Here is a 15,566-nt window from a genome sequence, read left to right as displayed (position 1 = left end):
ATTTGCTCCTGCTGTCTCCTCCTGTGAAGACCAGTGCCTTTTTGTGGCATAATGGTCATTTCCATGGCAACAAACTGTGTGATGGTGCTGGAAAGCTTTGACTTTTAATGGAGAATAAATAAAAGCAGATTCACCCACACACAAAATAACCCTATTTTCATGTGAAATTAATAACTTGAGAGGGGAAAAAAAAGATAGAGGTTTTCTATATCATATTCTTTCATAGTTTCCTGTGTAATCTGTATGTCTTTTAAAACTGGACCTATTGGAAGTCGCAGCATGCAGGTTGGACTTCCTTCTTTGTCACTGCTCCATGTGCAGTTGCCTGACCACGCATCCTGGTCTCAGGCACAGCTGCCTTTGTAGGCCATAGCAATCCTCTGTAGCAGATCATCACCTGGTTTTGCTGTTCTGGTTCTCCAAAGATTTCCCTTGACAAAACACTAAGTCCCCCTTTTGTCTTGCTGTGCATCAAGACTTGTCAATCAATTTCTCAAAATATTCTTGAGGTGTTGCCCTAATTATGTTTCCCCTGATATTTTCTTATATACAACTTGTTCTGTTTCCATCTCTTTTCATAAATACATTGCGCAAACAACTTCCTTTCTCAGTAGTTGGAAATTCCATCATGATTTGGTATGGGAGTGCTTGGGCACAAAGCTGTTGCCAGCTGAGCCAAAATGCAGAGCTGCTCCAAAGGGCATGAACTGAGACACCAAAGTCACTTCTTGTATACAGACTTGATAGGAGGCCAGTCTGCGGCAATAAAAGTTTATGATGCTCATATACAGCACTTCTTTAAGGATGAAAACTCTACTGAAGACTCCAAGCTCTGTGTGTATTTCAACTCCTATATGAAAATCACTATTTCTTTATTTACTGTTGATACATAAGACTGTATAAATGCTGGTCTTATTTTGGAGCAGATGCCAGCACAAGCAGCTGATGCACCAGGAGTAACTGATGCTGAAAACTAACCTTCTTCCATATTATGGAAAGATGTGACCTGAAACACCATACCATTTCCCTGGGTACAGAGTGCGAGTCTGAGGACTTGGCAGCACTTCTAACAGTACGTCATATGTTGACAGATGAAAGAATGTACTACAGCTTTTGCTGTCTTTAAAGTCTGTACAGCAGTTTAGTCTGTCTTTTCCACTAAATTTCTGTCAAGGTATAAATCTGAATCTTCGATCATGCTAAACTATTTCTTAGGGAACTGCTTCCATTTTTGTTTAAAGATGATTGCTTACATGTTTTGGGGATAAGTCAAGTCTGCCAGGAAGATAATTTAAAGGCCTTCCTTCAAATTATCAATGTTGCCAGTGGTTTTATTTCTAAAGAAGCTTTTTCTGGAACAGAATTTTTGGGCTGTTGCACAACATGCGCACAGATGGAAGCTGCTTTGTGTTAATAGTTGTTTAGGTTGAATAGATCTGTCCAGAATCATATGTTCATTTTGGCAACTCTGCTGTTTCTCTACTACTACCATGACAATTTTGTTCCTTTAGGAAGATAAATAAATGAATAAAGCTCTGCGTTCACATAAGTCATTGCTGAAGCTGCTGTTGCATTTGCTGTCTTTGTACCCCAGCAGTGTGCAGATGTTGGGGTTTGGGGATTGCTTTTTGAGAATCCACTAAAGGAAAAACAGCAGCCCTGATCTTCCATCGCCTAATTAAATATAACCTAAACTGGCCTCTTTTTTTCCCTTCCCATCTTATTCCTATTAGCCCTCATTGCTGCTCCTGCTAATAAATTAGAGAGATGGTTACCTCTGTGGCCACGAATGAGCCTGCCAGATGGCTGAAAACAGTTTGAGAACTGTGTTCCTATAAATGACTGTGTCCAGCTGTCATAACCTGTACTCTCTGATCCAAGAGTATGAGTTTTGATTGGGCAGAAAGAGCCCACTGACTTAGTTTCACATGATTTTGTTATCACTTTTTGTTGTAATGATTGAACTGGCAGTGTCGGCACCGTGGCTGCCAGATCTCCGCTCGTAGCTGTTTATAAAGAGCTGTCTGGGTTATAAAAACCTCCCTGATCTGTTCAGGTGAATGTTTTGAGAAGAGAACCAGTTGTTTCTTTTAAAAGGCCTGTGCTGTGTGTGTTTTTAACAATCAATTTGGCAGTGAAACTGTCCCTGACAGCTGATACAGTCAAAGCATTTGTTGGGGTTTGTTTATGTATCTGAGATCCTGACTCAGCCTTGCGGCTTTCTGGGCTGGATTTTGTCTCTGGGTGCCCCAGTCAAGTGCTATCTGACCATCCTGGTGGGCTGTGCTGGCGGGGTGACATGGTACGCCCTGTCATGCCAGCGAGGTGCCAAAATCCCACACTTACCCTATGAAAGGACTGGCATACGTGGGCTTCCCTGTCATGTTACTGAAGGCTAACCATTGGTTTGGGTGTGCTTGCAGCTTTAATGTCTTGGGGAAGGCTTTGGGGAGGGAACAGCTTGATCATCCAAAAGTGTCTGCCAGCCTGATAGCTCTTCCCTCCCTGTGTCAGCCCTTCCAGCGTTAGGGCACCAGGAGGATGCCATAGACATTCTGAGAAAGCCTGAGAGAGCAGGAGTTAGCTTAGTTTGCAGCATTCTCTCTGGAGTAGGAGAACATTACTCCAACCTCAGCTGCCATCTCAGTTCCTTCTTCTGTGGAATTGCTACCTGGGGATTAAGTGGCCAAAGACCCTTCCTGAGACTCCCTTCATGACCCCAAGCACCTTTCCAGAGAATTTGTGCCTCCATTTCTTTTCATTATTGCTATTTATTCCATGGGCTCTGCTACACTTCTACAGAAGTAAAGGAAAAATTACAGTCATTTCAGAAAAGATAGTGAGATTGATTACCAGAATGGTTTGCTGGTTTTATGACTTTTATCAGAGGTCCCTTCTGAATTGTCACTTCTCAGCAGCAGCAGTGATCTTTCCCTGTTAGCTTTTCATGTGAACTTCCTTTCAGTTTGTGCTAAGACAGCTGTGTGACATCTTGAGCTGGTTCACTCTGTTAGCACTGTACTGTGTCAAACTACAACACTGTAAATAAATGTATCCCAGCTCTCAGGCTCAGTGAGCCTTGTTTTTGTGGGCTGCCTGTGCCTTAAACTCCCAGGGTTCTGATGCTTCAGACAACTTGCAATATCTTATTAATAAATTATCTATCATTAAAATCCTAACACTGATGTTACAGTTTCCTTTTATTTCCATGGCTAGATTTGGTTGTGATTAATTTTTTTAGTGCTGCCTTTTTTTTTTTCCTTTCTTTTTAGAAACTAGATGCCAAATCACTGATAAAGCTGAATTTTGCTAAAAACAGTGAAGGTAAGTGCAGGCATGTTCTGTGGGTTTTTCTTTTTGTTTGCTTGTTTGTTTTTCTCTTCTCAATGAGCACTTCAATAAATCCTGGACTGTCTTACTCATGGTAAAGTTACCTATTTGTGTTCTCTGTCAAGTTCTCATTTGTTTTTTTTTGTAGTAAAGTGGCTGTTTCTTGTGAGTGACATAATTACCTTGAAAGCTCCATTTCTGTTTTTCCTTACATTGGGGAGCTGTAAAGTGTTCAGCATTTTCACCTTACTGTAGCTGCTACTGCAGTAAAGTACTGTTCACTTTAAGGAAAAGTTTCAGAAAAGTCTAAATTTCTATAATATGTTATTTTTTTTCTGCCCTACCTATGGTAATATTTGCTGTTCGCTTGCTTTTGAGCAACTTTTTGTTTATAAAAAGAATTAGACTTAAATGAACATGTGGGATTTTATGAATTGTAGCACAAAAGACAGCAACCTTGAGTTTTATTTCTGCATGGTTAAAGATACAGAATCTGCCATCTGAGAGAGGATGCTAGGAATAAAAGAGTGGAGGTGAGTTAATCTTTTACAAGGCAGATAATGATTTCCTTGAAATGAGAGTTGCAATGTCTTGGTGAGCATAAAATTCTGGAGTGTCTGTCTCCTTATCTTACCAAAGGACTACAGGGTCTTTTCTCTAGCTGATGGTTTTCTTCTGTGTTTTGTATTCCATCTGTCTCAAGGGAAGGGTGTTAAAAAATTGTTGATAGTCACTGTGCCCAAAGTCTTTGAAAGATACTGTGATACTGTGCTGCCCTTAAAGAAGTCCGGTTCCTATGGAGTGGAATGATGCCAGCCACACGGTTTCAGGAGCTGTGTCATTAATTGATCAAGGGAAGATGCAACAAAACAGGAAGAGTAGAATGTTGCATTTCTGTCCATTGTTAATTTTTTCTTTAAATCTTAACATGCAGAATGGTTGCGACATCTGTAGGATCATCTCTGCTCACACCTGTGTAATAAAAAAGGTCTTCAGATATTGCAGTTTCTTCCATTTAATGAACCCCTCCTTAGTTGAGCATCTTCTGTCCAGAACAAGTGTGTGCCTTCAGCAGCTCTGCTTTTGCTAGAACTGAAAGCATGGTGATTTGCTCTCTTTCATGCAGCTGGGGTGAGGCCTTGCATTTTACCAACATGTTTCTGTATCCACCAGTTGGGCCATACCCCGATGCCACTTCCAAAAATCCCTTCCTTAACTTCCTCTTGGATTTCAGCCCCTTGTGTCAATGGTTTTCCTTCAGCTCTGATGACATTAACAGAAACAGTCTTCAGCTTTTACTTACATCCGTGTGCTGGAGGTCGGAGTGCCTCCTCTTGCTGATCAGTTAATGGTAAATACTCTGTAGGTGCTCGCCTCTCCTGTCTGCAGGTGCTCTGAGCAGCCTCTATTCTGGTCTCCCTGCTGGTTTTGATTTTCAGATGGTAATTAAGAAAAAAAGAACCAAATAGACCCAGCATATTGCAAAAGTCTCACCCAAACCCCTGGGTCTAGCAAACTGATCAAGTATTAATAACCTTCTTCTAATTGCTTTCTGCTGAGATGATCCAGACATTTTTCTTTTTCCTCGTACATAGCCTTCCATCAGTTTGCTTGTTGTTGACGTGCTTAATATTTATGCTGACCCTCCTGGGAAAATTCACAGCTTGATTAGAGCAGAAGCTGGGCTCCTTATTGAATAACGTGTTCAGATTTAATGGCATTCTGCTTGCCACATTTGAATACAAAATACTCTCCTCTCCTAAAAGCACAACAGCTGCTGCGAACCTTTTTGTAGGATAGAAGCTAAACTTTTATTCCTGGAAACAACACTGAAAAGAGAGCACTGGGCTCGTTACAAGATACTGGCTATCAGTAGAGCTTTGATTACAACAATAACTATTATATTGCGGTACTTCATAGATATCAAGCCAGTTGGACAAAGTTCTGTGTTGGGAGAATTGAAGGCGGTAGAGTTCAAAACTGCATTTTTATTGCTTGCTTTATAATTCCCTTAATGTTACTTTTTCTATTTAGCATCGAAAAATCAAAGCATGGTTAAAACACCATTGAATGCATACTGAAGTTACACTTTCTATTAAAAGTGGATGTAAATACCCCTCACAGAAATAGCAGAAATTGGCTATTTCAAAACAGCTGCAGGGACTTGATGTAAAATTTAGACTTTTTTTCCCCTCCTTCAGGTAAATATCACTGTCCTGTGCTGTTTACTGTATTCACCAATAACTCTCATATTGTGGCCATCAAGACAACTGGAAATGTGTTTGCCTACGAGGTAGGTTCCCTGTTGCATTTCATTATTAACATTTTAGACTTGATGCATTTCATTCAAGATTACAAAATGCTTTAAAAAGATGGGTAAGTTTCATTCTTGTTTTACAGCTAGGGAGGTGAAAGTGCAAGATGAGCTGACTTCACAAATTGTTGTCCAGCTTTTGCCTTCAATATATGAAGAAGCCTACAGTACGATTTAAAAGACATTTTTAAACCCTTTTCCTAAGTTAATCTGCATGCATGGAATTCTTAGACCAAAATGAGTAGCTTTTATATGCTCCTCAGTTGAATTAATAGACAAATTTTCTGCTGTCTTCTTTCTGATATAGCATCATCACCAAAACAAATTGCCTCATTTCTGTCCATATCAGTGAATAAAAACCAGTATTTTAACTGGAGCTGAGGAAAGTGCCGAGAGAATGCCTTAATGGACACTTCAACTGCATTTTTATTTGTGTTTTGTGAACACTTACGCAAACCCAGGTAGAATTCTAATTGTGACTTGCTTGCATAAGCCTTACTGTAAAAGCAAGATTTAGTTCTTTTCAGTAGCAAATAAATGCTTCAGTTAATGGATACATATCCAGTGTTGAAAGACATCTGAACACTGAAACATCTGCTTTTTGAAATCTGTTGATGAGAAATTCCAGTAGGACTTTCAGGTACTGAGAGAGGAGCAAGCTGAAACCATTGCAATCAAGGAAAATACTGGACTCATCATGGTTTTGAAAATGTGCTCTGCTTGTAGTTGAACTGTCTTTGTTCCAGCTGTGAGAGCAGTCAAGATTAGGTTAAAATAGAAAGTAATTTCTGTTCCTTCTGGGAGCATGATGCTTTGATTGCTGTGGTTAAAAGGCAAAAATGAGTTTAAGAGAAGTCTTTGTTAAATGCTTGTTGATATTGTAAAATTATTGTTCAGTTTGGTACGATTTATAATACCAGGCTTCCTAAACAACCTGTGCCAAGAGAGTCTGTTTCTCATGTAGTGTAGCATTTATCGGTTTGTTATAAGCATAGAATTAATTTATAGACTTTTGGAGAAACTAGAAAAATATTATCACTTTCATCTGAGGAGAACAGAGGACATTTGGGTGAATAACATTCAGGCTTTTTGCAGGCAGACAGTCACAGTCATCTCACTGTATGATGTATTTGTTCATAACAACAAAGCATTTATTCCACTTGGATTGTCACTATGAAATAACATGCCTCTGCTTTGTTGAGCATCATTTAATTTTCTCAGGTGAACAGAAGCATTGCTGCAGGCTGGATGCAGCAGTAAGGGTGGACAGAGTGTGAGGGACTACTGCTGGCCTGGCACATGCGTGTCTCCCCAAGGGGGGCTGACAGAGGAGGAGATACAGAGCCCTTGTTAGAGCTGCCTGTCTTGTGCCGTCTGTAAACACTTAGAAAACTGCAAGCAAGACTTCTTTTATTTTGGCAGTACTATTGTGATGAATTTGGTTACAATGATACTCATAACTATGGAATGTTAAAAGCTGCAAAGTTCTTTTTGAAAAGAAGTAAAACCCAAAGAACAAACCACATGGAACTGTTAAGTTTTGTAGGGGTGAAAAACAAAAGCTTCTCATCTCTTAAAAACACCCAGTGAAAATATTGCAGCCGCCAGTTGAAAATGAAGGGTTAAATTGTATTCTTTATTATTTTTACTTTAAGGTTTTATCACCTATTCACTTGTAATATTTATGCATTAGAATCCAATTTTTAATATCTGTGTCTTTTGCATGGCTGTTAGGCAGTTGAGCAGCTGAACATAAAACCAAAGAGCTACAAGGATCTTTTGACAGATGAGCCCTTCACTAGGCAAGACATTGTGACACTTCAGGTAAACTTTTCTCTCTGTTACATGTCTTACTCTACAGCTTTTCTGCAGAGGATGGAATGTTGCTATGTCCACTGTTACACAGGAATCTAAAGTAATGGAACTGGTAAACATCATCTCTGTGTGTAACTTGGAGATGGTAGAATGGAAACAACTGTATTTTCTTTATTATTCAGATGAGCCATGAAGATGCCATATAACTTAGAGCTTGACAAATCAGTACAGTGACTGTTGTGTACCTTGTACATGGTGTTCAAACTGTAAATTGTAAAAACTTGACAGCTAGCAGTGTCTTGTCTATGCTATCCAAACATGTTTGAGAATGTAAAGTATATAAACTTTTAGGAAGTTCACGTCAAATTAGGACTGGAACTGATTGTCCATCTTACTCTTTTGAAGATGTCTGAAGGAGTCAAAGCTTCAGAATAGTATTTTTTTTATAGAATGTTTCTCTAAATGTAGAGTAAAATCAGCAGCAAAGCAAAGGATTTTCTTAAAAGTGCTTGCTTAGAATGGTTTTCTTCTGAATAGACACTAATGTTGGTCTTTTAATGATTTATCAGAATTAAAACCTAAATTAAAAATGCATTGTAAATTCAAGAGTGTAAAAGATATTTATTTACACATGAATTTTAATACCAAAATATCAAAAACCTTTGCTTAAAAGGAGGCATTTTTAAGCTTGCATGATTTAAAAATAGAGGAAAAAAGATGCAAGGATCATTATTACTGGAGTCATGAGTTAGTACACATCTCATGAACAGCTCATTGCCACTAACCAAGACTAATTCAGTCTAATTTGAATAGAAAAATATTTTCCATTTATGTCTAAATTTAAATAAAATGTCTCCCTCCTTCCCTACTCCCCAGTGCTAAACAGCATGTTTATAAATATTTTTCCTTTATCCCCTTGGGCTTGTGGCTGTTCAAGCTCATGCAACAAAATAAAATGTTTTTAATCCAATGGAAACAGAAATCATCACTTTTTCAGATTGAAAGCTCCAAACAGAATGTTATTTGAATGTAACAGCATGGTTGCTGATGGATTTGGAACAGTAAAAAAAAACCATGAGTGTCTAAAAATGTTTCTGTGCATCAGTATGGAAACCCAAATTATTTTGAATAAATAATTGAAATGTGCTGTCATTTAAAAATACTTTGGTATGTTTTGTAGGTTTGGAGTTTAATGTATGTGTAAAGAGTGTGCTGCTGTTACACACCCAGCTTTGCTTTTTTCATAAAAGCAAACAGATGCTGTAGTCTCTTAAATCTCAGAATGCAATAGCTGGTAATTTACACATACCCAATCTGGATTTTTATCAGTGTTTTTCATCTTCATTCTGTTCTTGATGTGTTGGGTTTCTATCTTGTTTGGAGGAGTATGTCCATTAATAGAAATCAGTAGGTAACGATGGTTGTCCAGTTACTGGTACCGTCATCCTGCCAGCTACATCGAGGTCACAGCCCTACATTACCTGTACCTCTCTTACTTCCTTTTAGGATGGTGTTTGTAATGTGTGAGTAGATTTGTTCTTCTTAAGTAAACAGCTTATTCTGGATTGGTGTTAGCTTCTGTAGTGTACAATCTTGTGGTATACTCTTCTCAAATAGGTTTAGAAATAGCAGAGATATCCCCATCTTGGCATTGGCCTAGAAGAGATTTAGAACGTTGGAATGCTGTTAACCAGCTAAAATTTGACCCTTTACCCAATTAGTTTGTAAATATTTCTTTCAAAGAAGGACTTTCAACAAACAGGCTAAAATGGCTTTGGGGTGTTGTTTGAGAAGTAAAAGCCATTTAATTCACTGCGTAACACCCGCTGCAAACTTGCAGGTATACTTTGATTTTCCCTATTCAAATGCTGTCCTACCCCGACTTGCTTTGTTGAAGCCGGAATGCAGCCTAAAGTGGTAGGACTAGGCTGGGTATTAAAATTGCTTATGTATATGTGGTATAGGAATCTGTTGTTATTTTCTCATGCTATTTTCTTCCTGCAAATTGTTGAAAGACAGACCAGTGTCTCCTCTACAAGATGTGTTGTTGTCAACACTGTAGGCAGCGTGGTGGCTTTACACTGCCAAGCTCTACCACCTGTGGCTTTGTTTCTTAGCCAGAGTTCATGACTGCAATCTGTTGTGTTCCAATTTGTGGCTCTAGAGTTCTACCCTAAATCCTGCTCCTCTTAAAAACCTTTCAGTGCTGTGTTGAAATTTATCACTTTGGTTTTTTTTCCCATTCTTGCGTGTAAATTGAGTACTGTGGTATCTGAGAAAGCTGGAATTGATAGTGAGTTGGTAACAGTGACCCTGCTGTTTGGCAAAAAGGTAGATATAAATGAAGTTGCTGTAAAAAACATTTTTTGCTTTGCAGATAACAGCTAAAAGGACTGTCTGTAATAGCTGTGTTTATCAATAGAAAATAGCATTTCTAGAGGCTGTCATAGGAAGCAGATGGGCTACCTGTGTTTGGTAGTGAAATACCTGATAAATGGAAAATTTGAATAATGTATGTTTACAGATTATTTGTATGATCATTGTTTTCCTTATTGATACATAATGGGCAGTCCCACAGCTGCTAGGGATGTTCTTTTACTGGAATAGCAATTGACCTCAAACTTGACCTCTCTCCTAATGTATATAATTAAAATCAAACAAAAAAAAAAAATCTCTCTTTCCAGATGAGAGAGAACTGCATGAAATTCTTTGTCCTGTCCTTGGTGCTAAACATCGCTCACACATAGACCATAATCCATCCCTGTTATCTTTCTGGTGAGCATCATCTCAGTGGGTTCCTTTGATTTTGGTGATAGTTATTGTGTCCTATTACTAATAAGTTTACTTGTTAAGAAGGACAAATTATTTTGGATTTGGAACTAAAGTGAAATCACAACTTTGGTTGTTAGTAACACTATCTTAGATCTATGATGTACTTCTCTTTTTAGAGGAATCATGGATTCCTTTACAAAATGCTTCCTGCACTTAGGTACACAGAATTTGCTTTTTTCCCTGTTGAAATGCAAATGTCCTGGGGAAGAGCATGGCAGTTTTACATCAACATATGGTGATATTATCCAGCCCCTCAGGGCAGGAGGTAAAGAATATCCTGCTGTGCAAGATACATTACTGAAACTGGAATGCAGTTATTCAGGGAAAAAAATACCATGGATTCTGGTTTAATATCTTGCTGATAAAAGCAGAAATATACGTGACATTATTCCATATGAAACCCTTCTTGGACACCAGCAGTTTTAGTATGACTGTTTTTTTTTAGCCTTGTACCCTCAAATTCAAATTCTCTTTTCACAGCTGTCTGATAGTCCACAAACTCAAGTCAAGCTTTCCATCTTCCACATAATAAGGTTGCATTAGACTACATTTCAGAACTAGGTGATTTTTTTTTTCTGTCCTGTGTTTTACAGATTTTCAGCTAGTTTTCAATCTAAATGTTCAACCTAATTTGAAGTTATCTTCCAAGTAAATTTTGGGGGTTTGTAACTCAGTGTAAGCTCTCAAGGTCTACTGTCACCATTTAATCTTTGTGATTAATCTTTGTGACTCTGGTCAATAGTATAGTAGAAATTATTATTAGTGACCATGTAAATTCTCTGTGTGTTTCAGTTGTATATGTTCCAAATTATTCATGTGTAATGATGTAGAACTTATTAGCAAGCACATAAATAATCTGGATTCCCTCATATAAGAGTGGGTAGGCTGAAGAAAGCACCTGCCGCAGCTCAAGATGCACAGAGAGGAGCAGGGTCAGACAGTGCTTTTCTGGACATGGTGGTGGGCTCTGACAGTGCTGTAGACTTCTTTCCAATTGCAAGCATGAGAAGATCCCGAGGAGGGCAAAGTGAGAATGCTGCAGTACCCTGCTTTCATATCCCATTTGGTAGGAATTGTTCAGAGGAGCTAAGAACAATTGTCCCTTTAGCCCCCCTGTCAACTCCTCATCTTCCACTGTGTCTCTTTTCAAATAGAAACCACAGTGCTCAAATTTGTGAAGATACAGCAGAAATTATTCTTGCTCTGGAAACTCTTTAGAAGCCATTGCTGGGCTATCTGCCGGCAGGGGAGGGGAAATAGTGTGGTTTTGCACAACGGCAGCGCTTGCAGGTAAAGCAGAGGCAGACGTGGTCTGTTCCTCTTCACCAGAAGAACTGTAATAAATCCCCCCAACCCTTGTGCCAGTGGTAAGAGGCACAGGCTCCTGATGGCAGCCTGCTGGGAGCCTTCCCTGATAGACGCATCTTAACAAATGCATCTGCTTTGCACCACAGGAGTGGAGGGGGATTCCTGGGAGAAATAGGCACACACACAAAAAGTCTGGGTAGAATGCAAACAGATTTACTGCCATTAAAGGGGAAAAAAATAGTGTTACATGCTTCCTTATGTTAATTTTATTGTTTCTGTATAACCTAATCAGCCATGGACAAGACATAGGTCCCAACAAGCTGTTAAACACCACTGGCATTTGTGGCAGGAAGCATAATTAATGAACTAAGGAGGTAGCTGAGCTGCGCACTGTTAATTGGTATCTTAGTCCACAGCTATTGCTCCTTTGCTCTTTGCATGATAGGTCAGAGCAGGTTTCCTCTCAGCTGTGGGCAAGGGCTCTTTGAGGGCAAATCCTGCCCCAGTGCATGTGCAGAGTGACTGATAAAGAAGGGACACTCTGGGACATGGTGTCCTGGGTTTAGCAGTAGCAGTCAACGCTATGACACATGGTCAGCACATGAGGGTAACAGTCCTGAAGATAATTAGGGGTGCAGCAGGGCTGACCAAATGCTCAGAGAGGAATCAGACCGCAAAAAATTTACATGGTTTAAAATTATAAACTGTCAAAAAACAGTTTTAACCTGTTTTTTTGGGGGAAGTGTATATGGTGTTTAAGATTAAGGGAGCTTTAAGTGTTTCCTGAAGTAGGTGAAACCAGAAAATTATAGGGAAAAAAAACAAGTGGAATAAAACTTGAGATTAATTGTTTTCAGAGCTCAGCTTTCAGGAGACCATCAGGTATGAGATTTTTTAATAGTCGTGATTGTTAGCAACACTTTGAAGCATGTGTCTGTACTTGTGATTTGCTAAACTAAAGTTTCTGGTTTGTAATCTTAATAAGAAAAACCCTGAGGTTGCTACCCATGGCAATTTGAATACATGTTTTCAAACATCCTAAGATGAACAAAAGTAGGCCAATTTACTCTTCATGGTTCATCTTCGTTTCTGGTTTCTGTGCACTTACACACAATTTATTTCTTTAGGCCTTTAGGCTCCAGGCCTTAATCCTAACAGGATTAGGAACATCCCTGTGAGTCCAGCCTTTTTCTGACCAGGAGAAGCCTTCATTAGAGACCAAGGCTTTGACAGCGTGGGTACGTCTGTCTGCCCATCCCTGCGGTGTCTTGGTCACACTGTCTGATTCTGTGCCTGGCATCTGTTGAGGATGCAATGAGAGGAACTTGGCAGACTCATTATTAGTGTTTAGACAGTTTTCTTCCTGAAGTGATGTGTCTAATGACCATCTGTAAGTGTAAAATTTAAAATGCACCTCTGAAAAAATGTGTATCTTGTGTTTTAGGACTCAGTAACAACAGTAAGCAAATAGTTTGTGTCTCCCATAGCACAGGTTGGCCTGGTCAGATTGTTTCTGTGCTTGGAGTGGTAGAAGCACATGGTGTCTTGTGATTAATTTAGTATCACACTTAGTATGTGTTCTTGTCTAATTCTAATCAAACTTTTAGTATATCATGATGCTGTATTTTAGGTGGAGGAAACAGTATGTCAGCCACTTGTCCTAGGTGTCCTGTGTAAGATGATGCTCAAATTTCAATTTGAGGAACCATTTTTGAGGGAAACTGGCTCTGGAGTAGCACATGGGTTGTCTGCTTTCTCAGTGCATGGTGAGAGGCCTGCTTTGTAGAATCGGGACCGCAAGGGAAAACACTGTACATCAAACCTCTATTGATGTTTCCATTTGAGCTGATGGCTCACCTCAGTGTGATGAAGGACCTTGTGTGGAGGACTTCGTCTCAGTCCTGGGGTTTGGGGTTGTCTCAGGTCTCTCAGGAAGCAGGCGGATGGCTGTGGTCTGCAAGGAGAGGGAGCTGCCCCATGGCCTCTGCTGTCCTTCATACCATGATGGATGCATTGCCTATGTGGCGATTTGGAGAGCCCTGAGAAATCACTTGCAAGGAAAAAGACTGTAAATATTTTTCCTGGAGCTGCTCAGTGCCTGCAATTAGGCTGTTTAAAGCAGGTAAACGTTTGATTGAACTGTGGCTGTGAAACAGCTCGAACTAACCTGATTCATGGTACCCTGCACACAAACCACTTGGTTTCATAAGGTACCGGCAGTTGTGATGTCCTTTTTTTTCTTATTAAACAATCAATAAATCAGAGGAATATAATGAAGGTATTTTCTGGTTCATTTTTACTGCTGTCTTCTGCCCTCCCTATGTCCATGAAAAGTCAATTTCAGGAGACAGTCTTGCCCTTCAGCTTTGCTGTGAATGGCAGATACGTAAATCCATTTGTTGCTATTAATATTAATGCACAGATAATGTTTTTTTCCTTTCCTGGAAAGGGCAGGCAGTCTGACTTCCTTCAGTTTTTGAGGTGGTACTGTTATGTGCAAGGCAGTGATTTTTGTGTGGGCAAGCTGCAGCTCATGATTACTGAAGGGTATTTGAAAGGAGGGCTCCCAAAGGGCTCAGTGTCTTCTGGAAGCATGCTGAGCCCTTTCTCCAGACTTCCTCCATGCATCTTGTTGACTGTCAAAGAACAAGGCTGAGATTATCTCGATTCACGCATACATAACTATACATTTGAGGTAATAATAAATACACCTGAGCACTGGTGTTGGAGGATATAAAAATGATTAAGAAACAGGTCCAAATTTCCTATTCCTTAGTAGTTTTAGCTAAAGATTATCCATTTCTAATGCAAGATGTTAAAGATAAAATATCTGGGGGGTTTTGGACGTCCATGTCTTGATGAAGATCTACTGGAGGGGTATAGTGGGACAAGAAACAATAGAAAATGATTGTATAGTGGTTAGAAAAGGAGAAAACAAAAAGACAGGGGGTCATCATTAAGGCTAAGAATTACACAGCTTGATTTCATAAATGTGTTTGGGTTTACTACCAGCAGTAAACCAAAAAATGCACTCTCTGGTGGAAGCATACAATTTCAGGGATGAATAAAAGGCATAATTAGCTCATTTAATAAGTGATGGAGCTACCAGCTCTGCTTGTATTAGTCATTACTGTTATCAGAGATGGAATTGTCAGGACTTCTTACCAACAGTGGTGATCTGAAAAGCTTTGTTAAATCTATTTGGCATAATACTGTTCATGTCAGTGTCACAGGTTTTCACATAATATATTGCGTTATTTTTTCCTGAAATTGGAACTATTGTATATTATTAAGATATTATTAAGATATTTTGGTATTTTAGATTTGGAATTGTTTTCTGTAAGGTAAAATTTCCAGAAATGATTGAGTGTCTTGAGCTGATGTTTTGACCTTTCTGTGCTGCAGAGGAGGTTGAGGAGAAAAGCTTGAAGTCATTGTAAGAAGAGGATTAAGGACTGTTTAATAATAGTGTAATGTAACCTAGTTTACCAGTGGGCAGTCCTTGTCTCACTCTCTCTAACAAAAGGTCAAAGTTATGTAGAAAGATGCCTAGAGATAAAGACCCACAGTTAATGGACTGTGTGTTTTTGCTGTCTTCCTTGAGAGGTCACTCAATAATACCACTTTTTGTTGCTTTTTAAAATTACTGATTTTTCTTTTTAAATGTAATTTTGTAAGCACAGTTTTTACTAGTAAAAAAAAAAACCAATCAGAACAGTTCTGACTGCAAAGACTTGCTCTAAGATTTATTTGCATTTTGAGATGCATTACAAAAATTCAGAGAGCATGTGCACATCAGGCACACTGTTACAAATAGGAGATAGCTGATGGGAATTTGCACAGATCTTACACCAAACCACAGAATGAAGGAAAGAATCAGGGGATTGCAGCTCCTTGTTCTTTCTTCCCACTAGGATAGGGTGGACGCAGCTTCGTTCTGTTAGTAATTTCAGTAGGCAAAATACGT

The 15,566-nt window shown here is 39.2% G+C and overlaps 1 protein-coding gene across 2 annotated transcripts in view; it reads left to right on the top strand.

The window, feature by feature from the left end:
- PPIL2 (peptidylprolyl isomerase like 2) overlaps nucleotides 1-15,566 on the top strand; it is a 69,982-nt gene that overhangs the window by 12,571 nt on the left and 41,845 nt on the right. For both annotated transcript variants that reach the window (XM_057414851.1, XM_057414852.1), the window contains 3 exons: nucleotides 3,273-3,324; nucleotides 5,532-5,623; nucleotides 7,379-7,468. In XM_057414851.1, coding sequence (XP_057270834.1) covers nucleotides 3,273-3,324; nucleotides 5,532-5,623; nucleotides 7,379-7,468 — 234 coding nt within the window. The remainder of the gene's footprint in view (nucleotides 1-3,272; nucleotides 3,325-5,531; nucleotides 5,624-7,378; nucleotides 7,469-15,566) is intronic.

This window comes from Pezoporus wallicus, unplaced genomic scaffold, assembly GCF_028554395.1.
Source record: "Pezoporus wallicus isolate ANWC-B61680 ecotype Strahan unplaced genomic scaffold, APGP_CSIRO_Pwel_v1 contig_8047, whole genome shotgun sequence".
NCBI lineage: Eukaryota > Metazoa > Chordata > Aves > Psittaciformes > Psittacidae > Pezoporus > Pezoporus wallicus.
Note: the sequence above shows the minus strand (reverse complement) of the source record. Positions and strands in the feature narration are given on the sequence as shown.